At 35.7% G+C, this 17,662-nt stretch overlaps 2 protein-coding genes and 1 non-coding gene across 8 annotated transcripts in view; 2 read left to right on the forward strand and 1 right to left on the reverse strand.

Moving 5' to 3' along the window:
- HECTD1 (HECT domain E3 ubiquitin protein ligase 1) overlaps positions 1–17,662 on the forward strand; it is a 90,005-nt gene that overhangs the window by 22,050 nt on the left and 50,293 nt on the right. For all 6 annotated transcript variants that reach the window (XM_049612931.1, XM_049612935.1, XM_049612933.1 and 3 more), the window contains exons 4-12: positions 2,647–2,874; positions 3,824–4,105; positions 4,202–4,472; positions 4,995–5,071; positions 5,157–5,255; positions 7,901–8,015; positions 8,653–8,827; positions 16,718–16,856; positions 17,041–17,211. In XM_049612931.1, the coding sequence (XP_049468888.1) occupies positions 2,647–2,874; positions 3,824–4,105; positions 4,202–4,472; positions 4,995–5,071; positions 5,157–5,255; positions 7,901–8,015; positions 8,653–8,827; positions 16,718–16,856; positions 17,041–17,211 (1,557 nt within the window). The remainder of the gene's footprint in view (positions 1–2,646; positions 2,875–3,823; positions 4,106–4,201; positions 4,473–4,994; positions 5,072–5,156; positions 5,256–7,900; positions 8,016–8,652; positions 8,828–16,717; positions 16,857–17,040; positions 17,212–17,662) is intronic.
- LOC125909600 (elongin-C-like) lies at positions 8,857–16,705 on the forward strand. The gene has a single exon (XM_049612943.1). It carries the CDS (start codon positions 9,711–9,713, stop codon positions 10,014–10,016), a length of 306 nt encoding a protein of 101 aa, XP_049468900.1. The 5' UTR covers positions 8,857–9,710; the 3' UTR covers positions 10,017–16,705.
- On the reverse strand, positions 12,795–12,935 carry LOC125910613 (small nucleolar RNA SNORA15). Its single transcript, XR_007454107.1, has one exon. It is a non-coding gene; the product is annotated as a small nucleolar RNA SNORA15 (small nucleolar RNA).

The following is a 17,662-nucleotide window of genomic DNA, read 5'->3' on the forward strand; positions in this document are numbered from 1 at the left end:
ACCATTTTGCTATACTTCTTTTAGAGTTAGCTGTTTTGTTTTCATTCCTGGTGGGACTAATTATAAACTTTGTGATTTTAAAAGCACCAGTACTGGGCTAGTGGCTTTATTAGATGTACTTAATGAACACATTTAGATTTTGTATGATTTTCTTTTTATGATTCCTGTTTCATTCTTGTTATGATTCTTGCTGCTCTAGGTCAGCAGTTTTCACACTTTCTCAGGATCACTTTACAACCTTACTATTGAAGGGCCCTCAAAGAGCTTTTGTTTATGTAGGTTATATATTTATATTTACTATATTAGATATTAAAACAGAAATTTAGAATATTTATCTGAAAATAACAAACTCATATGTTAAAGTACCTTTAAAAATTTTTTTAATTGTTTTATTTTTTGAAAGAGACACAGCAAGCTGGGGAGGGGCAGAGAGAGAGAGAGACAGAGAGAGAGAGGGAGACACAGAATCCGAAGCAGGTTCCAGGATCTGAGCTGTCAGCACAGAGCCTGTTATGGGGCTTGAACTCATAAACGGTGAGATCATGATCTGAGCCGAAGTCAGAGGCTTAACCAACTGAGCCACCCAGGTGCCCCTGTTAATGAAAATAATTATTTCTTGAACAAATAGAAAATTAGAACAGTAGCATTGTTAAGCACTTTTGTATGTCTTTGGTAGTGTCTGGCTTAATAGAAGACAGGTGGGGGGCACTTGGGTGGCTCGGTTGGTTAGGTGTCCGACTTCGGCTCAGGTCATGTTCTCACGGTTCGTGGTTCTAGTCCCACGTCAGGCTCTGTGCTGACAGTTCAGAGCCTGGAGCCTGCTTCAGATTCTGTGTCTCCCTCTCTCTGGCCCTCCCCCGCTCATGCTCTGTGTCTCTCTCAAAAATAAATATTAAAAAAAAAAAAAAAAAAAAAGGTGGATCGTCATACCTACTTTGGGATTCAGTCTGTTGCTATATCACACACAGCTTCTCAAAAACTCCGCTGTATACTCCCGAGAGAGTGAGAATGAAAAAAATAATTATGGTCATGGTATTGTATTAGGAAAAAATTTTTATTTCAAGGATTCCTAAAAATGTCTTCTTTCCACTTTGAGAGCTGCGGATGTAGGTGTTACTGTCTTGATTTTCTGCCTCTTCATATGTAGATTTATTTCTGTCTGTAGCCTCGGAGGAAGAGGTATATGTTTTCCTGTTTAGAGCTTTTTTTCTCTTCTCAGTCTCTTGATCATGTCACTTCATGTTTCAGGTCTGTTATTTTACTCCACTGTTTATTCACAGACTCATATTTTCATCTTGTCTCTTACACCCTCCTCTCCCTTTTTCTGTTTCCTTTGCAGATTATTGTTACTGATTTATTCTTTAGTGGTGATATTATATAAGGTTCTTTTTTACCTTCTTAAAACTATATAAATTTGCCTACACTGTCTTATCTATTAACATCAATACCATTCAGACATTCTTATCTGTAGGCCTGACCTCTCTCTAGACTCCATTTTCAAAGGCTTGTTGGACAACTCCAGCTAGATGTCTGAATTCATGATCTTTCACTACAGATACAGTTATTTTGATAATTGTCATCAACTTCACCCAGTCACTCTAAACAGAAACCTGTACTTTATCCACTCCACACATGTAATTCATAATCAAGTGCTTTTCTGATTTATTTCCTTTTGTTTGTCTCTGTTAACTGCCTTAGTTAAGCTCTCATCCTGTCTTGAATATTCATGCTTTAATTTTTTTTTTGCATTTGCCTCTACACTCTTTCTGTGCTGCATTCCCAGTTATTAACTAGAAACCTGATCGTATTATTTTTATGCTGAAAATATTTTTCTTGCTTAAAAAAATTTTTTTTTCTTGCTTAAAGAATAGTCTAAATTTCTGGTATGCTCATAAGATCTGTGGACTCTGTTAACTCATTACTTCTACCCAAACTCCTTAAACATCAACATAATTTAGAAATCAAAGTTGGTTTTTAATGTTTTGACCTTCCTAGAATAAGTGTGAGGATGATGAATAATGTAATAGCAAGCATTTAATGATTTTTTTAAATGTCTAGGACCTTTGTAAACTTTTGCTTAGTTACTTTAATTGCTTAGCTTGCTATATAGTCCTTAGCATCTGAACCAATAGTGTCCAGCGTGGTCGCCATATAGGACATTTCAAATGTGGCTACCCCAAACAAAGATGTGCTATAAATATAAAACCTACATGGGATTTTGAAGACTTAATACATAAAATAATGTAAGATATATCAAATTTTTTAATTTTTTAATTTTTGGGAGAGCGAAGAGGGGGAGGGGCAGAGATAGGGAGATAGAGGATCTGAAGTCAGTTCAGCTGATAGGCTGACAGCAGTGAGCCATGTGTGGGGGGCTTGAACTCATGAACCACGAGATCATGACCTGAGCTGAAGTCAGATGTTCAACCAACTGAGCAACCCAGGCGCCCTGAATCTATCAATTTTTTAACATTGATAACACTTGAAATGATGACACCTTGCATGTATTAAACTAAATTAAATATAATACTTCATTTTGCTCTACTTTTTAAAGTATGGCTACTAAGTAATTTAGAGGGTACATTATGTTTTCTGTGATGCTAGAAAATTAAAATTGGACTTACTGTATTCTTTTGTTAATTGTAGGTGTTAGAACTGATATGTACTCGTGAGTCAGGAGCAGTCTTCGAGGCTGGTGGCTTAAATTGTGTGCTTACCTTCATTCGTGACAGCGGACACTTGGTTCATAAAGATACCTTGCACTCTGCCATGGCTGTGGTATCAAGACTCTGTGGCAAAATGGAACCTCAAGATTCTTCTTTAGAAATTTGTGTGGAATCTCTGTCTAGTTTATTAAAACATGAGGATCATCAGGTAAATAAATCACTGTTGTATACTTTGTATTCAAAAAGTGATTTATAGTGTACTCTGATGAAGTAGAGGTAATTCTGTTTTCTTTTTCTCATTTTATATTTCTATACGGTATTCCTTTTATGTTTCGGCAGTGAAACATTTTTTATTAAAAAATTTTTTTAATGTTTATTTTTGAGAGAGAAAGAGCGAGCAAGTGCAGGGGAGAGGCAGAGAGAGAGGGGGACACAGAATCCAAAGCAGGCTCCGAGCTCCAACCTGTCAGTAGAGAGCCTGACACAGGACTCGAACTCACAAAACGTGAGATCATGACCAGAGCCAAAGTCAGATACTTAACCAACTGAGCCCCCAAACATTTTAAATTATAAACATGATGAGTTTATTTGTAAAATTTAAACATTTCAGAAATATATAATTTTTTAAAGTTACCTTATACTCAGTGTGATTTGATGACTCAGCACAATTTTGTTGACTTTAGTTCTCATTGAAGTAAAATAACACAGCATTTAAAATCTTATATGTGTAAAATTTTTTTGAATGAGCATACTTTAGGAAATAGAACTGGACTTTTAAATGCCTTTTTACCATTCCATTTAGTTATTTTTGGTTATTCATTGGTTATTTTGGCAGCGTTGTTCATAATAATCGTATTTATTGAGCTTTCACTGCCTATCTGGATTCTTCATATATATCATCTTATTTAAGCTTGGACAGTGAATTATAAATACTATTACTATTACCCCATTTAACATATCAGGAAACAGCTCGTTAAGCAGTTAAGTAACATCCATAGGTCATAGAGTTAGCAGAATGTGGAGCCAGGATTAAAATCTAGACCTTATATCCTTTCTGTAGCTGCCTTTCTTATACTCTCAGTAATGAAATTAGCAGTACTCACCTTTAGCCCTTTTTAGGTGAATTTTATCCATATGCATATTCTTTACATCATTAGGTTTCAGATGGAGCTCTGCGTTGTTTTGCATCACTAGCAGACCGATTTACCCGTCGTGGTGTTGACCCAGCTCCATTAGCGAAGCATGGATTAACTGAGGAGCTGTTATCTCGCATGGCTGCTGCTGGTGGTACTGTATCAGGACCATCATCAGCTTGTAAACCAGGTCGCAGCACTACAGGAGCGCCTTCCACAGCTGCAGATTCCAAATTGAGTAACCAGGTGTCGACAATTGTAAGTCTGCTCTCAACACTTTGCAGAGGCTCTCCAGTAGTCACACACGTAAGAGTGTTTTTGAATCTTTGATTTTTAATCTTGCAGAAAAAGTGTTTTTGTATAATGCAAATATATTGAACTTTTCTCCCATTCCCTTTCTAGGATCTCCTGAGGTCAGAACTTCCGGATTCAATTGAAAGTGCATTGCAGGGTGATGAAAGATGTGTGCTTGATACCATGCGTTTGGTTGACCTTCTCTTGGTGCTATTATTTGAAGGACGAAAAGCTTTGCCAAAGTCTAGTGCTGGATCTACAGGCAGAATCCCAGGACTTCGCAGATTGGATAGCTCCGGGGAGCGCTCACATCGGCAGCTTATAGACTGTATTCGAAGTAAAGATACCGATGCACTTATAGATGCAATTGACACAGGAGGTCGGAAAATATTTTTTTAAATATAAAAAGAAAAATGTGTGAGATAAGGAATTATATGGGCAATTTCTAGTTTTTAGATTATGGACAGTAGTTTTAGCAGTTGAGCCAGATAATAGAATGGCCATCCACTTCTGTATCCTCTCCCCATGTATATAATTACCAGCCTGGTACATGGTAAGACCAGAATAAATGCCTATTAAATGAGTAAATCAAATGAGTAAAGGAAACTTGTATCCTGTTGAGTTGTGTTATATAGTTTTTTTGTTCCTTATTTTATGTTTATTTTTAAGGCTTCCAGCCTGGTGAATCTTCAGTGGCTTAAACATTTTAGAATATTTTTTTTTCTTAGCAGAATTTGTGGGTTATTTACTACTGTACAGTTTACTTAAGTGTTTAAAATTGGCTCTGGATTTTGTGGTTAGTGGTTATTAATAACAGTTTTGAAATGGTTCCCACTGTAGAGAAGTTCAGTGTTATTTTGTTAGATTTTTAAAAACTTATTTTTCTCCTTCAAACTTCCAGCCTTTGAAGTAAATTTTATGGATGATGTGGGTCAGACTCTATTAAACTGGGCCTCTGCTTTTGGAACTCAGGAAATGGTAAGCTGATAAATAAAAGCTAGTGTTTTAAATCAAAGACAGAACTGTTAATAAGGCAACTTTATGATTCTTCATAATTTTACAGGTAGAATTTCTTTGTGAAAGAGGTGCTGATGTTAATAGGGGTCAAAGGTCATCATCATTACATTATGCTGCATGTTTTGGAAGACCTCAAGTAGCAAAGGTAAAATCCAGGTTTTTAAATTATTAATATTTAACATTTACGTGGTTCCAAAATTAGAATGATATAAAAACTTTTATTCTGATAAGTCATGCTTCCATGCCATCTCCATTCACCCCATTCCCCATTGCTCATTATAAGTAAGCGTTTTTTATTTTTTTAGTATTTCTTAGCATAGATACAAACAAATATATATGTTTATTCCCTCCTTATACAAAATGTAGCATGTTACATACACTGATCTATGCTTTTTTTCATTTAATAGTATATATTGAAGTCCTTTTCCTTTTAGCATTTGGGTAACTTTTTTACATGTGTATACTTACCCTATGTAGATATACCACAGATTTATTCGGCCAGTCACCTGTTGCTAAACACTTTGTCTTTTCTTTCTTACTCTTGGCACCAAGTAACCTTGTACATATTTGTGTTATTTTTGTTTATCATTAAAGCAAATAACTTATTTGCTGAAGAATCATAATATTTTTGACTCTTAGGTTAGCAAAGGACCTTGGAAAGTTCTTTTTACACTTAGGAGAGAAATTGAGGTCCAGCAAAATCAAATGATAAGGGCTGAATTGAACCAAATGTGAGACTGATCTAGGTCTCTAGAAAATTCATATTGTGAAGTAATTTGACACAGTGTAATGTTAGTCTGCTACTAAGTCAGGCACACTTGGATTCAAGTTTCAACTTATTAGTAAAAAGATTGTTAGCACTTCAGCAAAAATTTGACGTGAAGTTTTATCAATTAAATGTATGTATATTCATAGCATGATTATTGTTGTAATTAGAAAAAAATACATGAAAAACAGTGTAGCAGTCAACACATCATAGATGCTCAAATGATAGTTGCTGTTATTGTCTTTACACTATCAGAAAATTTGGGATAACAACTTCACTTTCTAACTTGGGAAAGGTGTTTTCTTCAAGGCCAAATTCTGTCAATTTGAATTGGTTAGTTTTTAGAGAGATTGATGCTTCTAAGGATAATAAGAAATTTATATTGACCTGTTTTCTTTTGACCTGTACTGTTTTGCAGTTATGAGTGGTTGAGTGGGAGAGAAAGAGCCAAATGAATTGTATCTAACCCTAACCTGTCTTGGTTATACATCAGCCTACAGTGAGCAATAGCTGCTATTACTAACAATGATATGATAGGTAGTACTGAGCACTTAACTCTGTGCTAGCCAGTGTCTTAGGTATTTAACATGCCTTATCATTTAATCTTCATAGATCCTTCTGGTTTTAATTGATTCTGTGATACACTGCCACTTTCCCTCTTCCCCCTCCATACACATTTTCACATCTCTTAAATAGGAAATGTTGTATAATTGCTGTTGACCGGATAGAAATTGCAGCATAGTTACCATTACCTGTTCATGCAACAAAAACTGAAATGGATTTAGTGATTTCAGTAAAGACTCCTGTCTGATAGAGGAGCGCTCAGAAATGCTGCATCATTAATGCTCTTTATGGCACAGATGATAGCATTGTTTGTAGAAATACAGATCTTGTTGATTTTGAATCAAAAAGTAATTAATTATGAAGAATTGTGCTCAGAATATGAGGAAGGTTCAGAATACCTTATAGTTCATTTATATTTTCTTTTTTATGTTTGTCCAAGTAATGTGTGAAAAAAATCTTAACTTTAAGAAAGTTCTTTCAATACATTCAAAACCCAAGCAATAGGAAAGCATGTTCCACAATTTAACTGGCATCTTTTTCTTTCTTCGTGGTAATTAATGATGTATCTAATAATCTGTGGCATCCTAGATTTGGTAAAATACTGAATTATGATTCAAACCCCAGCAGTTTGGATTTTTTAGCCGGTACTGCATACTTTCCAGATGTGTTTATGTATTCACTTATTTGTCAGATATATCACATCATGACGTAGTTTAAAAAACTGCAGCTCTGAGACTGATAAGAAAAACATGAGATGTGTTCTCTGTTGGAACTTACAGTCTGCTAGGGAGAGAGTCCAGTGACCATTAAAAATGAGTGAACAGTAGGGGCACCTGGGTGGCTGATTTGGTTAAATGTCTGACTCTTGGTTTCAGCTCAGGTCACGATCTCAGTTTGTGGGATTGAGCCCTGCGTCAGCTCCATGCTAACAGTGTGGAGCCTGCTTGAGATTCTCTCCCTCTCTCTCTGCCCCTCTCTCAATTGCACTCTCTTGTCTCTGTCTCAAAATAAACATTTAAAAAAAAAAAAGTGAATAGGGTGAATTAGTATTTAAGACATAAATTTTGTAGTTTGTTCAAGGAGAATTGATTTAACTTGGTAATTGGTACTGCATAGGAAATGAGGAAATTACCATGTCACAAACTTACACTAGTACCTCTGCGTTAAAAAATATTGGGAGGAGTTTGATGGAGAAGATGATAGGTTCAGATGTGAATGTACTTCATTCGAGTTGTTAATAAATAACCAAGTGAAATTAATCTCTAATATTTTAGAGATTTAGATATAGATAGACCACTTTTAGGTGATATATGCAAAAAACTAGTGATTTGAGTTGGTGCCTGCTTTAAGTAATTATGAGAATCTGAAATCCTTGGGTACAGTCTAATGATTGCAGAATTGGATATTGAAGAAATAAGGTGTCAGTTCTTATATTCAAATTAAATGCTTTACTTTTCTAGACTCTGTTACGGCATGGTGCAAACCCAGATCTGAGAGATGAAGATGGGAAGACTCCATTAGATAAAGCTCGGGAAAGGGGCCACAGTGAAGTAGTAGCTATTCTTCAGTCTCCAGGTGAGTGGCAAAATCTTTGTCTTTAAGCCATCTGCTATTACTTTTCAGCTTCACTTTTACAGACATAGCTTTTTGTATATATATTAACATTATATAAATGAGTTTTTTCTCTGAAGTCAAATAATTATGTACGTATACTTTCACATTTGATAAACCTTTAATAGTGTGCTATTTAGTGTACTTTGAGACTGTGAGTGCGTGATTCCAGAATGACAAAATCAAAAGTTTAAGGGGCATGGGAATGTCGTAAAGAATAGTTGGGGATTGTGTAGCTGAAGTACTTTGACCAAATTTTCAAGTTTTCAATGAGTAGATGAATACAGAATATTTATGAGATAATTTCTGGAATCAAGTGGAATATCCAAAATTATTTCCTTAAGTTGAGATTCAGTTTATTGGTGTGACTAATGTTCTTTAGTATTCATGTGCTTGCTTTTGCAGCTTATATGCAAAAAATTTGGAACAGTAGTATTCTTACAAATACCTTTGATAGATATACTATCTTAATTTCAATTTAATATTGTTAATTAGGGATAATTATAGTTTGAAATTGGGTACATTCATCTTAATGTTTTTTTTTTTTTTTTCATTGAGAGAAAAAGTTTCCAAAAGTTTATTTATTGAATAATATCTGCAGGTGATTGGATGTGTCCAGTTAATAAAGGAGATGATAAGAAAAAGAAAGATACAAATAAAGATGAAGAAGAATGTAATGAGCCAAAAGGAGATCCGGAAATGGCACCTATATACTTGAAAAGATTATTGCCAGTGTTTGCACAGACATTTCAGCAAACTATGCTGCCTTCAATAAGGTAGTTATTCATAGTATTTGTGTTTACTAGTTAAATTATGCCATTTGTACACTATTGATTTCCTCTTCTAAAAGGATTGAACTTTATTTTAATATTGAAAAGGTATCATAAGTTAGATTGTTAGATTTCATAAGAAGTTAGGTTGGAAATTTGATTGGAGAGTTAAATCTTTTCTTCTGATGATCTGACTTAAGGAGTTTAGAAAGTGAAGAAGACTAGATTCCTAAGAGTTTTTGTAGCTCTCTGAATATCAACTCTAGAGAAATTTTGGTAAGTACAGCAAACATTTATTGAGCTTTATGGAGGCCTTTTAGGTAGAGGCAGTGTGAGATGGTTATTGGAAGAGTTACCCAAATAAATGGGACTTGGCTTTTGTTCACTGTACCCTTGCAGTTTAGTGAGGACGATGTGAGTAATAATACAGAGTAGTGAGTGATTAAACATACCATCAGAGTTCTCTGGGAATATAGATGACTTAACAGCTAATCAGGCTGTGCAAATTGGAGAAAATTTTAATGCAGAAGTGAGATTTAGGGGCACCTGAGTGGCTTAGTCGGATGAGCATCTGACTTCAGCTCAGGTCATGATCCCGCGGTTTGTGAGTTCGAGCCCCACATTAGGCTTGCTGCTGTCAGTGCAGAGCCGGCTTCAGATCCTCTGTCCTCCTCTCACTGCCCCTTCCCCATGCACTCTCTCTAAATAAATAAAACATTAAAAAAAAAAAAAAAGTGAGATTTAGACCCTTGGCAACAGGCAGCTGGTCATGGTGGAGCAGCCCTGGAGTAGAGGCTGTGGTGGTGTGGGACCTTATGCAGTGGCTGCAGGGCTGATGAGAAACTGCTAAAGTTCCTGTGGAAGCAAATTAGAATTTCCTAAGAATATAATGGATGGAGAAGAGAAAACCCATGGTGCCTATGAAGGCACTGAAACCATGTATGTCAAATTGATATCTTACGGTCACGAATTTATTGTAAAAAGAGAACATGCATTAACATCTGGAACAATAAAAGCCATGTTGAGAGATAAAGTCAGTTTTAGAGAGATCCCCTCACATATGCTATCAAAAGTATACATGTATTTTATGTATAAGATTCACTATACTAACAGCTCCACACAGATCCCTGAATTCCCAGTTGCACCTGTAATTGCACTGGAACTGCTGATAGCTGCAAACTTCCTAGATTGTTAAGTAAAATAAAGTATAATAAACTGTTAACTTTTTTCAGGATTTAATACCTGTACTTCAGCTAATTTTTTCATATATAGCATGTTGCCTGTGTGCAGTTGAACTTTTTATTTTTAAGTTTTATTTATTTTGAGATAGAGTGCACAAGTCAGGGAGGAGCAGAGAGAGGTAGAGAGGGAGAATCCCAAGCAGGCTCCACATTGTCAGCTGTCAGCTGATGTGGGGCTCAACCTACGAACTCTGAGCTTATGACCTTAGCCAAAGTCACACGCTTAACTGACTGAGCTGCCCCGGCACCCCTGTCCTCGGGTCTTTTGAATGGTCTGTTGCTTCATATCATTTAGGTCTCAGTTCAAATGTTTTGTCCACTGATCTTTATCCACCTAATTTAAATTTACCCCTAGGACACATTTCACATAAATTATGATGTTTTGCAGTCCTCATAGAGCTTTCAGTGTCTGAAATCTTGCTCTTCTTTGACTTTTGTTTGTTTTATTGCCTTCCCTCTAAAGTAAACTCCATGAGAGCTAGCCCTGTATACTGCTGCAAAGACAAGGAGGTATAGAATAGGGTTTGATACTTAGTAGGTAACTCAATAAATATTTAGTGCATGAGTGAGTGTGCTTTGTTAGCAATAGCAAGTATTTTAGTATCAATGGAGTATGTTTGGATTACTGTGATATGTTTGGATAGCTCAGTCAATAATATAAAGTAGGAGCCTTTATGACCTATGGAAGGCCCCTGTGGCCCATGCTAATGAGCATGGACTTTACTCCAGAGTTAAAGAAGGGTCATTAAATACCTGTGAGGATATTTGTCACAGTTGATTTTGTGATTTTAAAGATTACACTGGCAGCCCAGTGGAGAAAAAGACTGGGGGAGAGCAAGAAGGCTATTAAACAGTTCATTGTGAACTTCAAACATTTGCTTGGGGGCTGGATTGGTTCGGAAGGTTGAGAGATGGGTTGTATAAGGGATTGATGACCAGTTTGATACGAGTGATGAGGGTAAGAAAAGGGTGAAGAATGACTGCTGAATTTTTGGCTGAATGATTGAGAATTTTATTTTGGTCATTTTAAGTTAAGGAGGTCTTTAGAACATGTAGTTTCGTAGGATCAAGTGCCTAAGAGTTGACATTAAACTGCAAGCAGCATGCTTTAAGTAGGAGAAAAGTGTCAGTAAGACAATTCACTGTGAACATGAAGTACTTGGTTTTTATTCTTCTCCAAATAGCTTACAGAGATGTAGGTGTTAGTGGGGCCACCTTTTTTTTTTTTTTTAATAAAACTTAGAATTGTCTTGAGTGAGCAAGTTCATTTTTGAACAAGATAATTTGACCTGAAAATTTTAGAGGACTAGCTGTCAGTATAATAAAAGAATCCTGATATATTTGGAGTAGAATTGCTTCATGATAAGGTCATCAGAAAATTATAAAGTATGCTACCATGTAAGAGGGTTCTTTTATTAGATGTTTATTTTGTCACCCTTTTAAATGTTTTAAGGTTATCTAAATGTAATTTTAGTTTAGTGCATTTGATGCCAAATTCTCCCAGGTAATAAATAGACACATTTAATTGTGGCAAGTAAGAAAGCCCAAGTTTTAGGTAAGAGCTCAGCCTCTGGAGTCAGTGCAAAGTGGGCCCAGATGCCAGCATTGCCATTTCTAGATAGGTGGCCATGAGCAAAGTACTTAACTTCTTTGATCTTAATTGATTTATCTCTAAGGTGGAGATAATTACACTAAATTCTCTTTAGGTAAAAGAAAAAAAATTAGATGTGATTAAGTGTTTAGCATAGTGCCTAATATTTTAGAGGTATTTGAAAAAAGTTCACTTACAGAATTATTTAGCATTATTTAAAAAAATTAAAAACAAGGGGGAGTAGGTTACAACCTGATTTTTTTACCATTTCATTTTAAGATTTATTTTAAAGTTTATTTACTTATTTTGAGAGAACGTGAGCAAGAGAGGGGCAAAGAGAGAGAGATGGAGAAAGAGAGAGTCCCAAGCAGGCTCTGCACTGTTAGTGTGGAGTCCCACACGGGGCTCCATCTCACCAATGGTGAGATCACGACCTGAGCCGAAATCAAGAGTTGGATGTGCAACCAATTGAGCTGCCCAGGTGCCCCTCATTTTAAGAGTTGAATAGTTGAATACTCAGCCTGTGTACTCTGATCATACTGTTAAAGGAGGGTCTACAATGTATGGACTGTAGCTGTTACCTGTCAATATTCTGTAATGCACAGTGTCTGCTTAGGAAATAAAAATCGTATGACAGATTAGTAAAGGCTTTTTTTTTTTAATTATTATTTTTTAATGTTTATTTTTGAGAGAGAGAGAGAGACAGAGACAGTGCACAAGCGGGGGAGGGGCAGAGAGAGAGAGGGAGACACAGAATCTGAAGTAGGCTCCAGGCTCTGAGCTGTCAGCACAGAGCCTGACGTGGGGCTCAAACTCACAAACTGTGAGATTGTGACCTGAGCCAAAGTCAGACGCTTAACCAACTGAGCCACCCATGTGCCCTAGGGCTTTTAAACAGGATAGCAATATCCTTTCTTTGCTTCCTTCCTTCCTCCTTTCCTTCTGTCCTTTTTTTTAATGTTTATTTATTTTGAGCGAGAGAGAATGAGTCAGGGAAAAGGGCAGAGAGAGAATCCCAAGCAGGCTCTGCACTGTCAGCACAGAACTTGATGCAGGGTTCAATCCAACGACCTGTGAGCTCATGACCTGAGCCGAAATCAAGAGTCACGCGCTTAACTGACTGAGCCATCTAGGCGCCCCTGTCTTTATTTATTTTTTTAAATGGTATGTTATGAACAAACTTAGCATACCATCTATTGTAGGCATTTTCAAGAGAAGACTTTACTTTTGCATGGTGTCTGGCTTTGTAAACTACTGAAAAAAACACCATATTCAGCTATGCCTCATAGGAGGGCAGTTTTAATGGTGGTGTAGTATGTAAAAACCTGATAGTATTCTAAGATTCTTCTCTCCTGTTAATGGAGATATAATTGTATTAGTTAAAAGTGTACAACATAATGATTTTATTTATGTATTTTTGTTATGATTAGACCTAGGACTGTACACTTTGTTTTTAAGGAAAGGCTGCATAGAATTTTGAAGAGGTTTGGTAAACAGCTTTGGAGTTAGTGTCAATAACTGGACAAAGATTGAGTTTACTTTTCAGAAATCGTTGAGGATCCAATTTTTTTTGAGAAAAAAGTAGGACTTGGTTGAATAAAAGGGGAAATTGTTCTTGGATGAAAATATTAAATATTATAAAGATATAAATTCTGCCAAAATTAATTCAGAGATTATGCCGTTTTAAAAATAACTACAGAGTTTGTTTTAGAACTTGACAGATCGTAAAGTTCATCTGGACGAATGAATGTGTGAGATTTTAATAATCTGAACAGCTAGTATAAACTTACAGTAATTAAATCTTTATGATAACTAGCATGAGTTTATAAATCCGTACAATAGTCTAGCCCCCCAAATTGAGCCAATAATATATAAGAATTGGATGTGTTATAATGGAGATTTCATAGATCATTTGAGAGAAGGGAGGGTTATTAAATGGCATTAGAATGTCTACTTTGTGGGGCGTCTGGGTGGCTCAGTCGGTTGAGCAACTGACTCTTGATTTCAGCTCAGGTTATGATCTCAGGGTCATGGGATTGAGCCCCACATCAGGCTCCTCACTGAATGTGGAGCCTCCTTAAGATTTTCTCTCTCCTTTGCTCCTCCCCTGCTTAGTCGTATGCATTCTCTCTCCCCCTGCCCTAAATAAATAAACTTAAAAAAATAAAAGAATGTCTTTTTTGTGTTTTGATGTAAAAAAATCAGGTTAGTTCTATACACTGTATATCTAACCAAATTCTAGGTGAATTTAAAGCAAATTTTTAAAAATGTGGAAAAAAATATTCTTGAATGTTTATCAGAATTTGATAGGAAGAATGACTTTCAAAGCTTGTTTGTGTTAGTGCTATCATGTTAAATTTATTTAGATTGTTATTCAAATTTAGTCTATTAAAAAAAAAAGCTACATATGAGAAACAATATTACCAAGAGCCAAAAAATTACCAGCAATATAAATCCAAATAAATACTTGTTAGCAACTGTGACCAAGGGATACTGTTTTGTTTTGTTTTGTTTTTTTACAAAGCACACATAGAGGTTTTTGGTAAAAACGTAAGAGCCTCTTTAAATGAGCTGAAGACATAGCAAAGTGTTCAAGAAATTGACAGAAAAATATTAGGTATAATTATGGAGGTATAATTGGCATAAAATCTTAGGATTTTTAAAGCATATATGTCTTGGTGATTTGACATATGTATACCTTGTGAAAGGATTCACATCTTGTTAACTAATACATCCATCACATCACATGTTTATCTTTTAGTGTGTGTGTGAGAATGTTTAAGTTCTGCCCTCAGCAAATTTCAGTTACGTAGCATGGTGTTATTACCTATAGTCATCATGTTTTACAGTAGATCCTCACACCTCATTCATCTTACAGTTTCCTTACTCTCAGTCCCTGGCAACCACTTTTCTACTCTGTCATCTCTGTGAGTTGACCCTTTTTTTTTTTTTTTTTTTTTGGATTCCACATGTGTGATACCATTCATTGTTTGTCATTCTCTGGCTTTTTTCATTTAGTATAATACCCTCAAGGTCTGTACATGTTGTTGCTTAATAGCCTTTTTAAAAATCAGTTTGCCAAGTATGGATTCAGTACTGATACACATTCAGTGCATAAGAAAGTTTTTAGACCTTTAGATCCAAGAATCCTTCCAATGAAGAAATAAAACTTTCCACAAAAATAGGGCACTTTATAATAGAAAAGCCTTGCAAGCTAAATGGTCATAATTTATATAATAGTGTTAGAGAGGAAAATTGTAGGTTCTGAATACTATTTATAGTGTATTAGTTAACAGAAGAGTTTGAGTTTAGGTTCTGTAATGTATTAGCCCTGTGACCTTAGCAGACTTGCCTACCTTTCTTTGTTTCACTTATTCATCTGTAAAACTGAGCTAATAAAACCCACCTCATAGGGTTTGTTGTAGGGATTAAATGAAGTGTAGTGTCTTTAAAATACGTAAAAGGGTTTCTGCTTATAATGGCTTAGCGCTATAGTGACAGATAGACAATATATAAATATTTTTATTTTACAACCAAATATAAATAACCATTAACAAAAACTGGAAAGAACTAATCCTATTAGGGCAGTTTGCCCTTCATTGACCTGCCATTTTCTGTAATGTACATGAATTTGTAATAAAATACTTTTTTTAGTTGAAGAATGTTTGGTCTTAGCAATTGCAGCCAGAGAGAGTAAGGATGCACATCATGCTATAGAAATACAGCTGTGTACATGCTTTCATGGACTTTAGTAGCAATTTTGTCCCTCCATCCTTTCCTGTGCAGGTTACCCCAGAATTAATGATATCTACAGCTTGGTGCCTAGGATTTTGTTCTACGCTTAGAAAATATGTGTCAGATGAACTTTTGTCTTTTCTGTAATAGATCAGTCTCCTTTTAGTCTATTATAATTTAAAAGTGTGTGGATATATATTTATTTTATTTTAAAAGAACAGGTTCCTTGAGATTAGTTTGTGTGATTTTATGGAGTATCTATGTTCTGAGCAAAGCAGTGGATGAGAAGGAAAAGGAAGCATGCTGAATTGTTAACAGTTGGAATATTTAGGGACATGGGATTACTTGAATCTCTTATTTTCATTTATATGAGGCATAACTATAGTGACCATGAGTTTAAATTTGACAGAGGACAAAAATGCTTAATTTGAGAATTGATTTCCATATAAATTACCAGATATTTTAAGTTAGAGCCTTGTGTTTTCGGTTATAGGGAATTTTAAGATAGTTACAACTTACTCTTTACTTGATTTTCTAAAATTACCATGACATGTTAATAGCCATGCTGTTAAATATAAAATAGAATAGCACATTTAAGAAAGTTTAAAGATAATTTCAGTTGTAATGAGTTTACTGTATTAACAGAAATTTTGTGAAATTGCCTAAAGTGAACATAAACTAGTGCTAGTATTATTTTTTGTATACTTTTTTTATTAAAAAAAATTTTTTTTTAATTAGTTTTATGTATTTTTGAGAAGCAGAGAGAGACAGAGCGTGTGTGGGGGAGGGACAGAGAGAGAGGGAGACACAGAATCGGAAGCAGGCTCCAGGCTCTGAGCTGTCAGCACAGAGCCTGATGCGGGGCCCAAACTCATGAACCGTGAGATCATGACCAGAGCCGAAGTTGGATGCTCAACTAACTGAGCCACCCAGGTGCCCCTTTTCTGTATACTTTAAAAAATTTTTTTTAATGTTTATTTATTTGAGAGAGAGAGAGAGAGAGAGAGTGAGAGGGAGGGAGGGGCAGAGAGAGAGGGAGACACAGAATCCGAAGCAGGCTCCAGGCTCTGTGCTGTCAGCACAGAGCCTGATGCAGGGCTCAAACTTACGAACCGTGAGATCATGACCCGAGCTGAAGTCAGACGCTCAACCGGCTGAGCCACCCAGGCGCCCCTATATACTTTTATTAAAGTGTACTTTTTAGCAGAATGTATAAAACTTACCATTGGATATTTTAGTTTTCATTAATGTATAGCTGCATTTTATTTTATTTTAGCTTCTTACCCTGGCTTCCTAAAAGTCTTTTTTTTTTTTTTTTTATTTTTTAAGGAAAGCAAGTCTTGCTCTCATTCGAAAAATGATTCATTTTTGCTCTGAAGCACTCTTAAAAGAAGTTTGTGATTCTGATGTTGGTCACAATTTGCCTACAGTACTAGTGGAAATCACTGCAACCGTCCTTGATCAGGAGGTGAGCTTTTTATCTTTTTTGAGACTCATGTACCTTTAATTTCCTTTAGACAATGGTCAGTAAGATAATTTAATTTTTAAGTTCAGTAAATTGTTTTGTCTGAGAAACAACTGCATTTGTCTACTTCAGGCAACTAAACTTACTTTTATCATTTTCCCATAATTTTCTTTTTTTTCCCTCCCAGGATGATGATGATGGTCACTTGCTGGCATTGCAGATCATAAGGGATTTGGTGGATAAAGGTGGTGATATTTTTTTGGATCAGCTAGCCAGACTTGGTGTAATTAGCAAAGTGTCAACTTTGGCAGGTCCTTCCTCTGATGATGAGAATGAAGAGGAATCAAAACCAGAAAAAGTGAGTGATCTTAATTGCAGGGTTATCCGGAATAGGGTATCTTTGAGGAAATCTAGTTCTAATTTATGATGGCTTTTGGCAAAATAATGGCAGTGTGAAGTAGTGGTACTTTAAAAAATTATTGATAAAATTTAAAACTTACAAAAAAATTGTGAGTGTTGGAGTGTTCTTTATAATTTACTAATTATTGACATTTTGCCCTATTAACTTTGCATAGACACTATGTGTGTGTGCGTGCATGTGTGTGTGTGTATGTGTACATTTAAGAAATATTTGAGGGGCACCTGGCTGGGTTAGTTGGTAGAACATGAGGCTGTTGATCTCAGAGTTTTGAGTTTGAATCCTACACTGGGCATGGATACATAGTGCCTCTTTTAACACTCTAAAACTTCACCAAAAAACCAGGACGTTCTCTTGTATAATCCTGGTATAGTTATCAAAATCAGGAAAT

The sequence above is a fragment of the Panthera uncia genome (genome assembly GCF_023721935.1).
Source record: "Panthera uncia isolate 11264 chromosome B3 unlocalized genomic scaffold, Puncia_PCG_1.0 HiC_scaffold_1, whole genome shotgun sequence".
Taxonomy (NCBI): Eukaryota; Metazoa; Chordata; class Mammalia; order Carnivora; family Felidae; genus Panthera; species Panthera uncia.